Source organism: Haplochromis burtoni, unplaced genomic scaffold, assembly GCF_018398535.1.
Source record: "Haplochromis burtoni strain Fernald_Lab_line unplaced genomic scaffold, NCSU_Asbu1 Contig_63, whole genome shotgun sequence".
Lineage (NCBI taxonomy): Eukaryota > Metazoa > Chordata > Actinopteri > Cichliformes > Cichlidae > Haplochromis > Haplochromis burtoni.
The window spans coordinates 2,359,638-2,375,951 of record NW_024582424.1 but is presented as its reverse complement, the minus strand read 5'-3'; the positions used below and the strand labels follow the sequence as shown (position 1 = coordinate 2,375,951).

General features: G+C 39.7%; 2 protein-coding genes across 6 annotated transcripts; one reads left to right on the top strand and one right to left on the bottom strand.

Moving 5' to 3' along the window:
• Positions 1-56: 56 nt before the first annotated feature.
• ankdd1b (ankyrin repeat and death domain containing 1B) lies at positions 57-5,848 on the top strand. Its single transcript, XM_005922898.3, has 15 exons — positions 57-361; positions 717-817; positions 920-1,018; positions 1,124-1,222; positions 2,433-2,537; positions 2,627-2,728; positions 2,895-2,993; positions 3,470-3,568; positions 3,915-4,013; positions 4,088-4,186; positions 4,291-4,389; positions 4,582-4,677; positions 5,055-5,256; positions 5,509-5,640; positions 5,736-5,848. Exons 1-15 carry the CDS (start codon positions 187-189, stop codon positions 5,789-5,791), a joined length of 1,662 nt encoding a protein of 553 aa, XP_005922960.1. The 5' UTR covers positions 57-186; the 3' UTR covers positions 5,792-5,848.
• Positions 5,849-6,195: 347 nt separating this feature from the next.
• Positions 6,196-15,193, bottom strand: poc5 (POC5 centriolar protein homolog (Chlamydomonas)). Of its 5 annotated transcripts, none has more exons than XM_005922901.2 (13): positions 15,082-15,193; positions 14,358-14,441; positions 13,710-13,851; positions 12,862-12,972; positions 12,534-12,778; positions 11,538-11,714; positions 10,955-11,059; positions 10,433-10,612; positions 9,023-9,206; positions 7,749-7,882; positions 7,325-7,426; positions 7,043-7,213; positions 6,196-6,338 (listed from the first exon to the last, which is right to left on the bottom strand). In XM_005922901.2, exons 2-13 carry the CDS (start codon positions 14,439-14,441, stop codon positions 6,204-6,206), a joined length of 1,770 nt encoding a protein of 589 aa, XP_005922963.1. In that variant the 5' UTR covers positions 15,082-15,193; the 3' UTR covers positions 6,196-6,203. The 5 variants fall into 5 exon arrangements, with proteins under 5 accessions (XP_005922963.1, XP_005922964.1, XP_005922962.1 ...); XM_005922902.2 differs by having other exon boundaries at positions 15,091-15,171; XM_005922900.3 differs by having other exon boundaries at positions 15,023-15,165.
• Positions 15,194-16,314: the final 1,121 nt, after the last annotated feature.

Sequence of the window (16,314 nt, the reverse complement as noted above, 5' to 3'; positions counted from 1 at the left end):
GGAGTACACTACCATACACTTCCTCGCTCTTGGCTCTATGAAGATCAGAACTTTGTGAAACTGGATAACACTGGCTTTCTTTACGGGTGTGCGATCTTTTTCCTCTGGAACTGAGGTAGACTGTTTTCAGGATATAACCTATACTGTTTAATACACAAAGTGTGGCTTTGTTGTAAGAGCCTCCAAATGGAAAAAAAAGCTATGGCTCTGAAGAGGATGATTGAGAAACATTCTCCTAAAAAGGAGAATCTGGACCCTCGAAAGTGGATAAGACCAGAGACTGTGAGGGGATTCAGTGACTTTGCTCTGAACAAGCATTCAAACAAAGAGACGGACAACAGTTTTGATGACGTAGAGATGTGTGAGTATCCAAGAACAGCCAATGATAAAGAGAGAAAAAAAACGTAAAAAAGAATAAACAAGCTTTTTGTGCTTTATATGACAGAAAAGACAGAAAGTGTAGTAAATGTAGCAGATTCAAGAACAGAGCACTTGAGTTTCTAACGTTTGTCACTGAAGTGAGGTGTGACAGTTTCCTTCCAAGGAAAAACACTGTATTTGCTATGTGGGTGTGTAGGTAGTAATGTTGAAAATCTCACCATCTTAGTTCACTTTACTCTATGTTGTGATATAATCCTGCTGTCTAATATGTATTAACACAATTAATTATGTATGAAAAAAGCCATGTATTAAGGCTTGTCTACTATGTTATGTAGTGCTTGAGGCTGAGAAGGAGTTTATCGAAGCAGCTAAGAGGAACGATGTGGAGACCATGACGGATCTTGGAAAAGGGTTAAATGCCAACGTAAAGAATGTGGTGCGTCTGAAAAGATAAATTATCTGCATTAGCCAAACAGACCCAATCACTAAATAAACTTTCATTAAACTGATAACATGTTGATTATTTTGTCTTCCTCAGCAAAACAGGACTGCCCTTCACTTTGCAGTAGCTTGCACAAACAAAGAAGCTGTTAAGCTGCTGTTACAGCGAAGGGTCAAAGTGGACCAAAAGGACAAGGTGGGAGGATTTTAAGATGTTAGATGCGAGGATTTGAGCCAAGGACAATATGTTATGTAATGTCTCCAAGTCGGCTACTACCATTTTGTGTTCTGTGTCTGACAGTACGGCGTAGCACCCATTCATTTGGCTGCCTGGTTTGGCAGTTTGGACATCCTGAAATTATTAGTGCAGGCTGGAGCAGAACAGAAGGCTGAGAACGAGGTGAAGTAGAAGGAAGAATTCTCCTCTATTGCTTCTCACTAACCAACAGAGATGAAATACCCTTAAACTGAGAAATGAATCCCATTGGGGGGTTTTTTGTTTTCCTTTTAGATTTTGCACAAACACCCTCTCAAAACAACACACTGCTATTCAGATATTTTATTATCTATACTATTTACACTTTTAATTTTCAGTAACACTTAATAATATAGCCTGCAACATCTCCTGTAATACCCCTTAAAGTACTATATACTTTTTCTGAGTTTACTGTGCAACTATACTGTAAATATTTGAAAGCAGTTGGTCAATTCAGAGCGTTTTAAAAAGACAGGACAAAATGTATCCTCTAAGCAATTTTAAATAGTAACGTCTAAAGTTACATTCCAGTTCTGTATTGGCTAAAATGTTTATTTTGCATTTGTTTCAGGAAAATCAGTACAGGTATTACAATAAAAACAACAAAAGAATTTTGAAAGCAGTTGACTCAGTAGTTGGCGCCCCCCCATCTAGTTTTGTAATATGTTTATAATAACCTTGGTAATGTCAAACAATATTATTGAGTAGCCTAACATCCTAATATTGCCCCGACTGCTTGAAGAGTTTGTGTGTGAATCTATGGTCGGCTGCCCTTCCTCAGAAACCCTGATGCTTCTCCCAGAAAACTGAATTTGAATTGCAAAAACTGAGTTTGAGTTATGAGAACTGGATTTTAGTTCTGAGAAACGAAAAGTAATAAAAGTAATATGGTGTGAAGTTGATTGATTTTAATTTTGTAAAGTTTCGAAATTCAGTTTCACAAATACATTTAAGCTTAATCTGTGTAATTCACATCCATATGTAATTATATGAGTTGAAAAATTCACATCAAATTATAAATAACTAAAATGTAATGTTTAGTGGCACATATTTCTGACAATGCTATAACCATAAAGTATTTCGACGTTCGAATTTAAGTATAATTTGTTTAATTTTAAATATACCCTCTTGTTCTCTCGCACCTGTTTGTAAGTTTTCAAGTGCGCTAAATTTCAAGGAAATTAAACCACAAGCTACACGTTGTAGTTTGTCCATTTTTGCTTTCGTTATACTGTATCTTTTACACTGTGGCTTTCCATTTTCAAATACGGTTCAAGATGAATTTGGTTTGCATTGTAAATTCTCAAACAGCGCCCTGCCTGATTTAACAGAAAAAGTTATTTCTTTGTTTCAGGAAGGACTCAATATTTTGCACTGTGCTGCCATCAACAACCATACTGAAATCGTAGACTACATTGTAAATGACCTGCAGATGAAAGAACTTGACAAGGATGACCTGGTATGCAACTTGCACAAAACAATTGTGTGGCAAATTTCATTTTGCATGCACTACATGTGATTACCTGAGCCTCTTTTCTTGTGTTTCAGTCAGGACACAGAGCATTTGCACTGGCAGCAGAACACGGGTGTGTTAAGATGTTACAGGTGCTCATGGAGCCATACAACATGGCCACCATGAAGCCCAACAAGGTGTGCATGAGGACTTATTTGTGCGATTTTGCTGCATCTATTTCCGAGTATATGGCTGTTTATGCTCACATGTGCCTTGAGTGCACATTTCAGTGTCACACCTGCAAGAAAGCTCAAAGTCAAACACTCTTTGATGCAAGCTGTTTCCCTCCCTCCCTTCTGCCAGAGAGGGGACACGCCCCTGCACTTAGCTGCCAGGAACGGCCACTTGGATGCCATCCAACTGCTGCTGCAGAGCTTTGATACTCGGGATGAAGTCAATATGGTAGACAATCAGTGCAAACATCCTCTCTATCACGGTTTGGTTTGTGACAGTGTGAGCTCAGCGGCTAATCCACTGCTGGATGCTGGCTCCACTTGGGATCAATTGAGATGAATCAAACATCTACCAGTTAGTATAATGACACATTTAGCTTTCTGGATCGAACTTTGGCAGGTAACAGGTAAACTGAACATGATAAATGTGTTCCTTTGTATTAGTACTGATGTGGCTTAATGATGCATTAAAGTAAGAGATAATTACAAAACCTTACCCCCCAAAAGATCTGCAGTAACTAATTTATTTGCTGGCATTTAATTGAATGATCCAAGCCAACGTTCCCTTAGTGTAAAGAAATTCTACTTTGTTATAACTAATAATAATAATAATAATAATAATAATAATAATAATAACTTAAAATGTTAATTATGTTAGAAGAATTTTCCATTTGCATCATTGCTGACGGATGTTCTGTGCTGCAGGATGGTGAGACTGCTCTGTACCAGGCTGCAGACCACGGTCAGGAAGAATGTGCTCAGGTCCTGCTGGAGGCCGGTTGTGACCCTAACATACTCACAGTGGTACGTTCAGGCAGTATACCCGGCCAAGTTTTACTGAACCAGTGCAAGCTAAGAGAAAAATACACACATCAAATACTTACAGTAATCAATGTTCATAACATGCAAGTTCAGAAAATCATGTGTTTTCTTTGGTAACTTTTGTTTGTGTACAGGTGTATTTTCTTGGCGTTTTTTGGTACTGTGTAGATTCAAATGACTAAATACCTTTTCTACTGTTCTGCTTTTAACCGTACTACTAATATAATATGCATTATGGTGTTTATCCTGAAAAATATGTTATAAACAAAATCAGTTTTTAAAGATTCTTCTAGACAGTACAACTGCACTCACTTTGTACTCTTTGTAGGCCAAATGCAGCGCTCTCCATACAGTTGCAGAAAAAGGAGACGCGGCTCTTGTTCAAGTTCTCTTACAGTACAATGCCCAGGCGGACTTTCAAAATCAGGTAAGTAAACAACCAGATAGGAGGCAGTGGCAGAGTAATCCATCTTTTATGAAGCATAATATTATTGCTCTCAGGATCTAGAGACACCTCTCCACCTGGCAGTGAAGAACAGTCACATCCCTGTTATCTACTACTTATTGGAGGCTGGCTGCAATATCAATGCCACAGATAAGGTACAAGCTCCTGCCTAAGACAGTAAAATAAAGCATCCATGAACATAATGTAGACAAACTAATTCCTGCGTATCGTTATGTCGTGTCATGCTTTGGACTGTTAGAGGTCCCAGACAGCTATGCACATTGCTGCTGAGACTGCCAAAGCTGAGGTTGTGGAAATGCTTCTTAAAGCTGGGCCTGATCTAACAGTCAAGGACCGGGTAAGATGCATTTGTCATATTAATAAAATTAAACTGTATACTAATGCTATCCAAACAGCAAAAAAATGATAATTAATGTAAGCCTTTGTCGCAGCATGATACATTGAAAATACAAGAAAAATCAAACTAAATGCAATCTCTTGCGGTTCTAATTGAATTTGTTTTTCACTGTACATGCTGGATTCGGAGTAGCAGGGTAAGACTGCTCTGGGTGTTGCAGCCAGAGCAGATGAGGTAAACATTGTGGACATGATCATCAAAGCAGAACGATACTATGACCAGAAAAAGGTGAGGGGATAATCAAATGATACTTGTAACTTTCACGAGCATAATCCATTCGCGATGCTTTGAAATCAATAATTACTTTCACCATGAATGATTCAGTGTCACATCCTCGATTAGCTGAATCCCCTCTAATTCTATTAAAGCATTCACTGTAAAAGTGATTCGGAGCCCAGAAACATTAGACATACGATTTATCATCAGTTTAATTAAGAATATGCCTTATTCTCCTTCATTATTGATTTTCAAAATGTTTCACTCTGACATTTATATTGCTAATCATACGTGTTAGTGTCTTGCCAAAATTTTCTTCCTGTGCCCCTCTGTTGTCTGGAGAGTGTGGCCTTTATCAGCCTGCTGACATGATTTAATTGCCCTTTCAGGCTAACCCTGAGCTTAATGAGATTGTTCGCACCGAGCATGCACTGACGTTCAAATTTGACCGCCGCAGTGAGAACAAGGAGCTGTATTCGATGGCCTGGCGCCTGGCGTACAAGCTGCTGAAACCAGGAGACTGGAAAAGACTGGCAACACACTGGGACTTTACTCAGGACCAAGTGTCTGCCATCGAGGAGCAGTGGACAGGTGCCATAACTCACACACTGACAGGGCAGGTTTCTGCTGTGCATTTGGCAACCCTCTGAAAATCTAACTTAACCTTCTTGAGTCAAACACATTAATTAAATACCCTGAAATCTTAGGTAAAAAAATGAATATCCCAGTATGACATTGAAATTTTTACAGCTTATTTTCCAAGTTGTAATTTGGTATCTTTAGGGTATTTTTTGCAGGTTGACCTTTTTTTCTGAACTTAAAGGGTTGTGCGTTTACCTGCAGGTCAGCACAGCTATCAAGAGCATGGGAACAGAATGCTGCTGATCTGGCTTCATGGGGAGGAGCTGGCTCTGAAGGCCCCTGCTAAAGACCTCTACCAGGGCCTCATCTGCACTGGGAACACGAAAGCTGCAGGTACACTCTGTTAATAAGTACGCCGATAAACAGAAATTTATGTCTTCTGCACCGCCTGTTCCAAAGTTTTACTTCATCAAATGTTCGTCTTTCAGATAAGATTCGACTGGAGGCAGAGCAAGTCAGCAGTAAAAGATGTACCATTTCATGAAGAGGAACACTGCAGTATTTACACTGTTCGCATCTCTACATGACTACTGCAGTGAAATAATTTATTTTAAAAATAACGTTGTGCGTCACACAATTAGCATATAGCTTTGGTTTCGTCAAGTAAACAACATGTGCTGTTGGATGGTCGCCTTGCAGTACACTTCAGTACACAGTTATCTGTGCACAATTTAAAGCAAAGTAATAAATGTTCATTTTGGAATTCTCTGAACTTTTGTTCCATCTGTAATAATTACAAATGAAACACATTCACATTTAAAACTCTAGGGTAATAAAAAAATATATACATACATATATATATATAAAATGGCCTTCATATCAAGACAGAAAATTCCATCAAGTTGGATTTTTGCATAGCTGGTCTTAAGGAAGATCTTTGACATATGTGCGTGTCATCAGTCAACTACTTTGATGGAGTGTGTGTGACAGGTGCTGCTGTGCGTTCTGGAGGAGGCTCTGCCTGCAGTGGACATGTGGCCCTTTTGGGAGGAGCTTGGAAATTTAGCAGCTGTGGCTTGCCCAATGGTGAGCTAAAAGAAAGCAAAAAACAAACAAAAAAAACCCCGTTTAAATTGCTTTTCTAATTTACATAAACAAAGTTGCATTTGAACAATGTGAAAAATAAAGGGTACCTTTATAAAGTTAAGTGATTTTGCTTATAGAAAAACAAAAATCAAACAGCACAAAAATATTAAAGTCTGTTGTTTTAATTCCTATGATGTAGGCATCTTCTCATGCACCCCTGGACTGCTTCCAGCATACCTGATTTTATTTTTTTAAGATCAGTCCGATTATCACCATTTGCACTGGGAACTGAGATTTCCCCACTGACCAAAAAAACCCCCCAAAACATCAACTTTTGTTTCAAGGTGACAGAATTTTTATTGGTGATGAGAGTTTGGGCTTGGGCTAAAACCCAAAGACCAAACTGCAGTTTCCAGTATAAAACTTTGGTGCTCTGGTGAGTCCTCGAGAGTCAGATTATCAATGCAGACATCAACTATAAGGTCCTGGAGAAACCAGCTGATGTGAAAAATAATGCAAATTTAAGTATAGGGTTTAAGTGCAAAGTCACTTGAAAACCCTAGAGGGAGCAGTCTAAAAGCAAGAGCTGTGCTAGATGTGGTCCGAGATACGCAACAACATGACCTTGAAGCTAAAACTGTGCAAAGATTCATAAGTATATGACTGCAAGACTCGTAAAGGAACAGTATCGATGCATCACATCACATACCTGCGTAACAGGATGATGCCGTTCGACTACCACAGAGCTCATGGGTGGAGCCACTCCCATCACCTGCAGGCTGCTACGTCCCACCTTACTGATCTCATGGCGCGCAGTGACACGAGCCGTTACAGTCTTTGAGGATTTTTGTTGACTTGCTGTGACGACACGAGTACCTACCTAAAACAAGCAATATTTTTAGTGTTATATACAAATGTGATTTTTGATGAAGAGCTTTAGATGGCACAGTACAGACAACAAAGCAGGACATAGATTCAGCTGCACACTAACCTTTTTGTGGGAACTTGCAATTCCCCCAAGAGGGAGTGAGCTGTGCACCACCGTAGTGGGAGGGAGTGCTTCTTCTTGGGACATGGGGGCACCAGAGCCCATCTACAAATAAAGGCAACAAGTGAACACAGGATCAGGATTTGGGATTTAGAGGAAGTTAGTCATAGTGCAGCTAATTTAAACAAAAAGTATAACAAAGGAAATTCAAGACTGCTCTACAAATTTTTCTTTTTTAGGGCAATCACATGATTTATATGTGAAGCCAGAATTGTCTGCGACATAAAGTAATAAATAATCAAAAGAACAAAATGATCCACGTGAAAGGACATGCTTAACATTCAATAAATACATTTCAAGAACCACGAGTGATTTGGAAAGACACTGTACTATGGTGTGTTTTCATTATAAATTAACAGTGACTTGCCACATCATCTGCTTCACTGTGCGACGGGCCTGGGTGGTCAAAATGGACTGGACTGAACTGTGTGGAAGAGGTGGCATATGGCTGGAGCTGAGCCATGGCCGAGGAGCCACGCTCATCCTCACGAGGCAGAGGAACTACGACACAAAAAAGAAACCTTCATTGAGTCATTAGGACTCAGTAATAACTCATTTTTATTGTAGTTACACAAAAATCCCCCTTTAAACTGGAAATCCTGAGTTTGTATTTGAATGGGAATATTTCAATGATCTCTTGCTTGTCAGATGACACATAAAGTACCCATTTTAAACCACAGGTGTAGCAGGAGCTGGGGATTCATAACTTCTGCAAAAGTCCTATAAAGTATAAAATATATAAATATGTGCAGTTTAAAAAAAATCCAAAGGAAAAAAAAAAGTGCTCATTTTTAAAGCAACAGGAAAGGGTAATCAATTAACCGCCCTGGCTGACAGCATCGTATTAACATACATTTCAGTTTGGAAGACTCATTAAACCTGAAAGCAGATGGATGAGCAGATGCCCATGCTAGGCTTCATTTCTACATGCTAAAGATAGTAAGATCCAAGTCCAGCAGCCAGGGTATCAACAAAAAACAAAAACAGATTCAGACAACAAATCTGACGACAGGTGGTGTAAATATAATGATGAGATATTTTTCCCAACTCATGCCAGTGGGACATCTTGGTGATAATCATATGATGCTAGTATTTTAAACACCGCTGGTCCGAGTTTAAGGTTTTCTACTGAAGTGTCAGGTAATAGTCCAAAGCTCTTAATCCAATCTTCCCAGCATTTACATACAACTAACTAATATTCATTCATTACATGATTCTTAACATGGTTCAAAAGGGTTTTAAATTTTATCAACCAATTTTTCATTGCCACATTAAGCTTGCCAACCTGTGCAAAGTACCTTTTGCGCAGTGCTGAGCATATTCACAGATTTAACTTCATTAAATGAGGCTTTCAAGTAAAGTGCAAAGACCCCATTCCCTCCTCTCAATCATAAATCTTAACAAACGTCAATAGCACATGGCTGCACTCTATTGGAAAAATGCTGTTTCCATCTTGTCTTTTTGTTTCAATCTCCAAAACTGCGCTAAATCAATACACCGCAGAGGCAAGGCCCACGATGCAACCACGGTACATTGTATAGAGCATCAGTCTATATATCATCCTAGCAATACATGCTTTAGTGTGCTACATTTCTACGAAGATAAATGTTTTTCTCCACAGGCCACAAATTTACTACAAACCATGCTGATCATGAGCTGGAGGTTGTTCTGCTCGTCCTTCTGTAGAGTGAAACATGCTGAGCGCCTCCATGTTGAGAGCACATACACCCCTCATGAAGGCTTTCTTCATGGATTCTTCATATCGCTCTCGCTCTAATCGTAGTCTCTGAATCTCCGCCTGTGCCCGCTCTATAGCCTCACAGTGCTGTGCACACAGGTAGCAAAGGATAGAAGGAATTGTCGAATTATCTTTCTATATAATTATTTTTTAAAAAGAAGAAAAACACAAGATGTGCATTAAAAAAAAACAAAAAAAAAAAACTGATTTATTATGTTACAGCCTAATAAAAACACGAAAACATGAAGCCCTATGTAGGATGTATTTTTGGTTTCTCCATCGGCACGGGCTCTACAGTGATTTGGAGAGCACACAGAAGTAATTCACAGTAATTAAGGTGGTAGAGTGGGTTCAGTGTTGGGGAGTAACGGAATACATGCACCAGCGTTATGTATTTAAAATACAAAACATGAGTAACTGTAATCCATTACAGTTACCGTTTAAAAAGGTGATATTGAAATAAATGGATTACACGGCGGTCTTTTCTTGTTTCATATGTTAGGCTATGCTCTCTATTTTTGGTAATTCCACGCTGGTGGAAACCCAAACAAAACACGCATTAAGAGGCTCCAATGCCTGCGTCTCAATCTCGTGGCCCATGTCACCTCTACTTGTGGCCCGCATAATGAGGTGAAGAAATATTTTTAAAAATTATTCACAAAAATGATTTAATATGAAGGCAATAGGCAGAGTGTTACAGTCATCGCCCTAAAGAATGTAGCCTCATGGGCAGTGTAGTCCGTGCTGCAGGGAGAATGGACCGCCATACACGTTATGTGTCTGTGAGCGCGAGGAGGGAGAAAAAGAGTCGAAAAGTACGAGTTGTCACCGACCAGAAACCGGAGATTGAAGCATGCAAATATAATAATAACCACTGCAGCCAAAAAGAGTGCCTGACGAGCCCAGTTGTAAGTGAGCTATTGTAAGTTGTAAGACTCGACTGTACACTGTGTTCGTGTTTTCCTCCGAAACAATAAGTTCCGCTGGAGCAGCCTTTCAACGCCTTTCTCTGTCTCTCGCTAGAAACGTTGACCCAGACAACAAAGTAAAGCTAGTTTTCGGCTACGAGCCCGACACGGAACCCGACATATTAGCCAGAGGTCCCTTTACTACGGTTCGGAGCCGCAGACCTGTTTTATATACACACAAAATAGTTTTCTATACGAGATCGCTGCAAAAAGTGCAGCCTTACCTACTGTCCACCCTACTGTTACTCATTTTATAATAAGATTTAAAAATCTAGTTGGTATTGGTATTTCAGTAACAGTAATAAATCACACAGTAATAGTACACACTGTCCCACATGTACTGACCTCTGCTAGCTTAGCCTCATACTCCACAGACATCTGGGAGCAGACCTCTTCAGCCCTTGAACGGCAAGCTCTCTCCACCTTGACTTTCCAGTGTTTCTGGATCAGAGACTGCCAGGCAAACCACACCTTCTTCTTCAGCTGCAAATTGTAGTGCTGCTGTGCCACCTGAGAAGAACGAGCCTGGCGGGGAACCACAGGGCTGTGATTTGTAATATTTACAAGGCAATAACTACGTCTATAAGTCACTCCTGTGCAGCTGCATTCGTTCTCGTCATGAATGTTATGTCGTGGTTTATACAAAAATATGAATTGGCCGATGAGTTAAGTAGTTCACATTGAAAAAACAGCAACAGTGGGGGGGGGGGGCACAAAATTTAGTAAACCAGTAGTTTGGACGTAGCAAAAATCTCTGACAATTTAAAGGTAGAGACGGGTTTTACTATTTGATGAGCATTTCTAATATCACAAGCAACTTCTAAAATATCATGTCAAAAGGTTTTGAAATCTTCTTAAACACCATACCTCTTCTTTGGCCTCGATGTGCTGGAGTCTCCAGTGGGTGAAGGCCCTCATCTTCTCAAGCTTTTCTTTCTGTCTGTCCAGTACTTGGCTCAGGTTCCCGATCACCTGAAAGAGTCCACAAAACAAGCCCATTGGTCTAAAAAAAAAAAAAAGGAAGGAAGTAGAGTGCTTCTTGAATTTTTTTTTTTTAATTTTTGTTTGTTTTTACACAGGCATGCAAGGCATAATGTGCAAATTAATTAATAAAGACGTATATAGGGGCCTAACAAAACACTGATACGAGGACCTTAAATGTAAAAGTCTTTTTTTAGCCTTTCATTGCACTAAATATAATATTTTTGCACTCTAGTCTCCTAGAGACACGAGACATTAGTTGATGTCAGCTTGGAGTCCATGATTTTGTAATGGGTGTTTTTACAGTTTTTTCGTGTTTTGTTGACAAAAAACAAAAAAAACAAAAAAAACAAACAAACAAAAAACAACAACAGGTGATTAAATAAATGACAAATTATTCTGCAAATTACCTGATAACAAACAGCTAAATGATTTACTAGATAAAGCAAATAAACAGACGTGTAGTCACCTCATCTTTCCTTTGGTTGGAGGTTTCATAGGTTTGTAATAGCTGTTTAAGGCTATCTAGCTCTGACTTCAGGCCAGCTGTCTGGGCTGCATGCCTCTCCCTCTCCTTCATCATCTCCAGCTTGTGTTGCTCAACGAAGGCCAACTTCCACTTCCGTAGCTCCGTCAGCACATTTGACTAATTAGGGAATAGAGGGTTGGGCTGTCACAATGTGTTCATTACTCTACTTTAGCAAACATGAGCATCTGTACAAATATCTGTAGTTGCTTTTAAATTACATGAACAGGTGTGCCAGACAGATGCAACTGCACAACACAGAAATCTTGAAGAATTCATCTCTAAGTTTTCTTTTGCTGGACTCAGTTCTTGACATCTGAAGTCCAGCAAACTTAAGCCAGATTTATGCTACTGCACAGAGTGTAAGAGTTTTCCACCAGAGATGTATTATTTTACAGTTCTGATGTGTAGTTCCAGGTTTAGAAGAACTTTCAAACCCCTCCCTCAACACACGAGTGTACTATTTAACCCACATCTCCTTCTCCTTCTGGCTGGTACTGCTTTTTTCTTAGATTAAGCTTTGCACAGCTTAGCAGGTGATTGGCTGTCATCTGCTCTCCATGAATGAGCTGTACAAAATCAGAGGAAAAGGGCAGGATGGACACCCACATGGAGACACCCATTTCCTTTAGAATAATGTCTCCAGGAAACACAGTTAAAAGGTCAACGGTTCCATGAAGAGCAGCGAGGTGTCATCCTTTTCAAAAAGTCATCCTGAGGCTCAGACACATTCCCTCTATATAATCTCTAATCTGACCACAGGCATAGTATAACTTTCTAATGACAATGGCAGAGAAAGAAGAGTGTGAAAAATATCATTATGATCAAAAATGCCAGAAACTATCTATGCATCAATGCTGTTTGCTGCTATGTAAAAGCCCACAGGAGAAACCGAGCGGCTGTGAAGGACAGTTGTACACTGTGTGGAAGCAGACTAACCTTCAGGTTGTTGCTCCACGTGTCCAGAATGTTCTCCATCTTGTTTATGTTCTCCTCTGAAATAAACATCTCTGTCACAACAAACTCAAAGGGTTCTGGGGTATCTGGCCTGGACCTCTCAGATGCCACCTGTAACCTCTCTGAGGGATTATCTGAGAGCAGTGACGCCCTGCTAGACAAATGACCTGCCATCTTCTCAGCTGGAGTGGGGAAAAAAAAAGCACAACCGCAGACAGACAGGCAGACTATGGCTGAGAATATGAAACAGTATTATGACAGTTACACATAATAAGTATTTTGTTTCTCTGAAATTTTACAATTATTTTACCACGAGAGGCTCTTGAGTGTGTCGAGTGTGGCTCAACAATCAAGGGGGAGGCCTGTGACGATCTCAGGCTCCTGCTAGAGTGCCGCCCATCCTTAGCTTCAATGGCAGAATCTGAAAGAAGATACAGGAGTTACAGTGAGCAGGTAGAGGAATAGATAAATGTGGCTAAAGATAGATTAAAATGATTGATTTAAAAAATGTAATCCAAAAAAGTCAGAAAACAAAAAACAGCTTAAGAGCAGAAAATGTGAAGGTGAGAGTGGTAAATAAGATGAGTGTGGCTCCTTGTCCAAGAAAGCATTTATGTCAATATCTTAATTAAATTCTGCAGGGAGGGAGAAGAGAAAGCCTGCACTCTAAAGAGCAGTACGGGCAGAGTGCCAGGAGATCATTACCAATTGGCCCGTCTGCTTTCTACATCCTCGTGCACGACTCCGTGACAGTTAAAGCACTAAACCTCAGATGAGAGTCACAACAGGGGAGGAAACTGATGGAGTGTTTAAGATGTGGGTATTGCAGGGGAAAGAGATAGGGGGTACAATATGACAGACTGATATCTAGTCTTTTTACACTGGTTTAAAAGATGAAAATATAAAGCTGATGAATACACACACACATTTTCTCCATATTTTGATGCCAAATCCTTTCTGACAGACGATCATTTGATGCAGACAGTGTCTGGAAGGGCTCATATTCAGTTTCAGTCAGCCAGTCCCGGTGAACTGTGTGCATGTTTTGTTTTGTTGCCTCTTTTTCTAAGCTCTCTAGACTAACATGACCTAGATGACTGTGAACCTACACAGACATGTGTATGAAAGTGTTCTTCATACAGGAGGAAGCAAACATACCTGGTACACGTTGAAACTTTGTGCCATCTTTATTTCCACCCGCTGCAGACAGATGCGAGGTGCTCTGCTGCTTCAACTGAACGCCAAGCGCGTCAAATTTAGGGGTGATAACAGCATAACGGAGGAGCTCCTCATACTCATCCTGTTAATTGATAAACAATAACAAAGAACAAGGTGGTCAAATATCAATTGAAGCATGTTACAGTTTGTATTTTTCTGTGTATTGTTTCAAGTCTGTTTATTTTGGTTACAACATTTTAGTGTGACTCTTCAATTTTGACACCTAGTGATGCTAAGACCATGTTATGTAAAGCTTTGCTCAACCTAACAGAGTCCATTTGGACTTGCAACACAGCAAAACTACTTTCACACAAGGTTCTAGTTCAAGCAACCTGATATCACACACGATTTTGGTTGGCAGACTAATTCAAATGGTTGGACTCAGACAACAGCAAACTGAATCACCAATCGTGTAAAATGTTGAATTTAATATCCAAACTTTTTCAGAGCAGCTTCTAGACAATCTGTCCTTTTACCATTTAATACAAAAAAAAATAGATGAGTATTTCCTTTTAATAAATAATAGTTTTCCAGTGGTGGAAACATGGTTCCATAGAATTATGAGTGTAAATAAAAGCACATTTTCACCTGAAGCTCAGAGGACACGGAGCTGCCCCGGTCCGAGTCTTTGGGGAGAACAGGACTGGTTGGTTCTTCTTCGTCTGAGGACATCTAAACACAGAGATATACAGTGTCATAGTGCTAGTTTAATAACACAGCATGAGCTATCAATAACTGGCCATACGGACGGGACCTACTTTGGTATGTTACTATATAGTATTTATTTTAATTTCAGCTATGGCCACCACCGTTATCTTTGGCAGCTATTGATAGTCGTTGGTACTCTTTTGTTTGTTTTGCAAACCGTACATGGGCATAAAACATATTCGGATGCGTTTGATTTATAAAAGAAACTTTAATACTTATTTCAAGCTACAGCTGAAGCCTTCTGTTTAAGTTTCTTTAGCCCAAACGCTAGTTTCTACATTACAAACTAATGAAGGTACACACAGAGTAAACAGAAAACTTCCTCATGCACAAAGAAATCCACGAATATGCTTATCTGTACGCTTAAAAAACTTTACATTTTTCTATATTTTACTCATTTACAGGCGCATTAATTGATCGAGTTAAACAAACATCGTTAGCTAAATAAATCAGAGCTAAAGCTAAAACAGAAATGGAGAAGTGGAGACAGAAATACAGCTGCTCATTAAAAAAAAAACTAAACTACTTGAAGTGAGTATATCTACCTCTGTAAGTAGCGCCGCTTTTCGGAAACTTAACTATTTTATAAAACCATAAAAAGTACCACGCTTGCCCGTTTCACAAGTCGTCAGTTGAAAGGTGCTTGGGCTTGCTTTGCCGTTTCAAACAGCCTGGCTCTTAAACAACAGACTCTCTGATTGGCTACTCTTTTTAACTGGCCCTACTATGTCGCCTCTGATTGGTTAAACTATTCCTATGGCAACGATAAGCGGAACGAAGCTACTTGTCTTGTGTTTTAAATATGAAAGGTGTGCAAAACCTTTTACTGTGATTTTGGAAAATATTTTTTATTTACTTCACACTTATTTTCGCCTCCAGTGTCACAGTGCCGTAAGTATCAGGGTTTTAAACTAAAGGAATCATGGTGATAGAGGCAAATAGGACCTCTTCTTTTATAACAGGTTGAAAATTAATACTTGAAAGACCTACTTTAATTGCCCCTAGAAAGTTTCGGGTTTGCTCACTTTGCTAAAGTTACAAAAATGATTGGCTCATTTAAAGAGCAACATGGTTTCCATATTGTGTTTCAAATGCAGTCTGATGTTAGCTGAGATTATCTGATTAAGTTCATTTTCATGAGGAAGTAAACTCACCTGTTTTAGGAAGGTGTAGGTCATTGGGGAATACCACCACCCAGTGAACCTCCCTGTGGTCATTTCTCTATTGTTCATAAGCCCAAATGCAGATACAGACAAGGGTTCACAATCTGAATTGCAGCAGTGCCTTAACCACTTGAGGACTTATTAGTACTTAACAGTATTATGGCACATATGTGGGATAGGCCTTAACGGCTTGGCAATAGTAGCCTGGGACGGACTCCTGAGAGAGGAGACATATGGTACCTCTCAGCCATGGCAGAGCTGAAAGCAGCACTGTTGGACTAGAGCCTCCTCACCAGCTGGCTCAGAGTACTTCACTGTCCGAAGGTGTCCAGTCAGCATTGTTATAAGACCCGCAGCCTGACATTAAAAAAAAAGAAGAAAGAAGTAGTGACTTTGGTAATCTTCCCCTAAAACAACAGACTTAGAGGAATCGCACAGTTTTGGATGTAATACATTTTCAAATCAAATATACTGTACTTACTGGAAGCAAGACCTGGCACAGGCAACCCTCAGCACACACAGACACACACATTTTATTACATGTCTTGACAGCTGACGCAGGCTGTGAATTTGAACCAGAACTGTGAGGCGTAGAGGATAATCCTAGCTGCTCGGCGGGGAGTGGAGGTTTCCTGTTGAATGACAGGAAGCTGTAACTCCCCACAGATTACTTA

Coding starts and splice junctions, on each gene's coding strand:
- ankdd1b (XM_005922898.3), top strand. CDS start 187: ATGGAAAAAAAAGCTATGGCTCTGAAGAGGATGATTGAGAAACATTCT. Junction 4,014..4,087: donor AGGCGGACTTTCAAAATCAG/GTAAGTAAACAA, acceptor TATTGCTCTCAG/GATCTAGAGACACCTCTCCA. Junction 4,678..5,054: donor GATACTATGACCAGAAAAAG/GTGAGGGGATAA, acceptor TTGCCCTTTCAG/GCTAACCCTGAGCTTAATGA.
- poc5 (XM_005922901.2), bottom strand. CDS start 14,441: ATGTCCTCAGACGAAGAAGAACCAACCAGTCCTGTTCTCCCCAAAGAC. Junction 13,852..14,357: donor CCGTGTCCTCTGAGCTTCAG/GTGAAAATGTGC, acceptor ATCAATTAACAG/GATGAGTATGAGGAGCTCCT. Junction 12,973..13,709: donor AAAGTTTCAACGTGTACCAG/GTATGTTTGCTT, acceptor ATCTTCTTTCAG/ATTCTGCCATTGAAGCTAAG.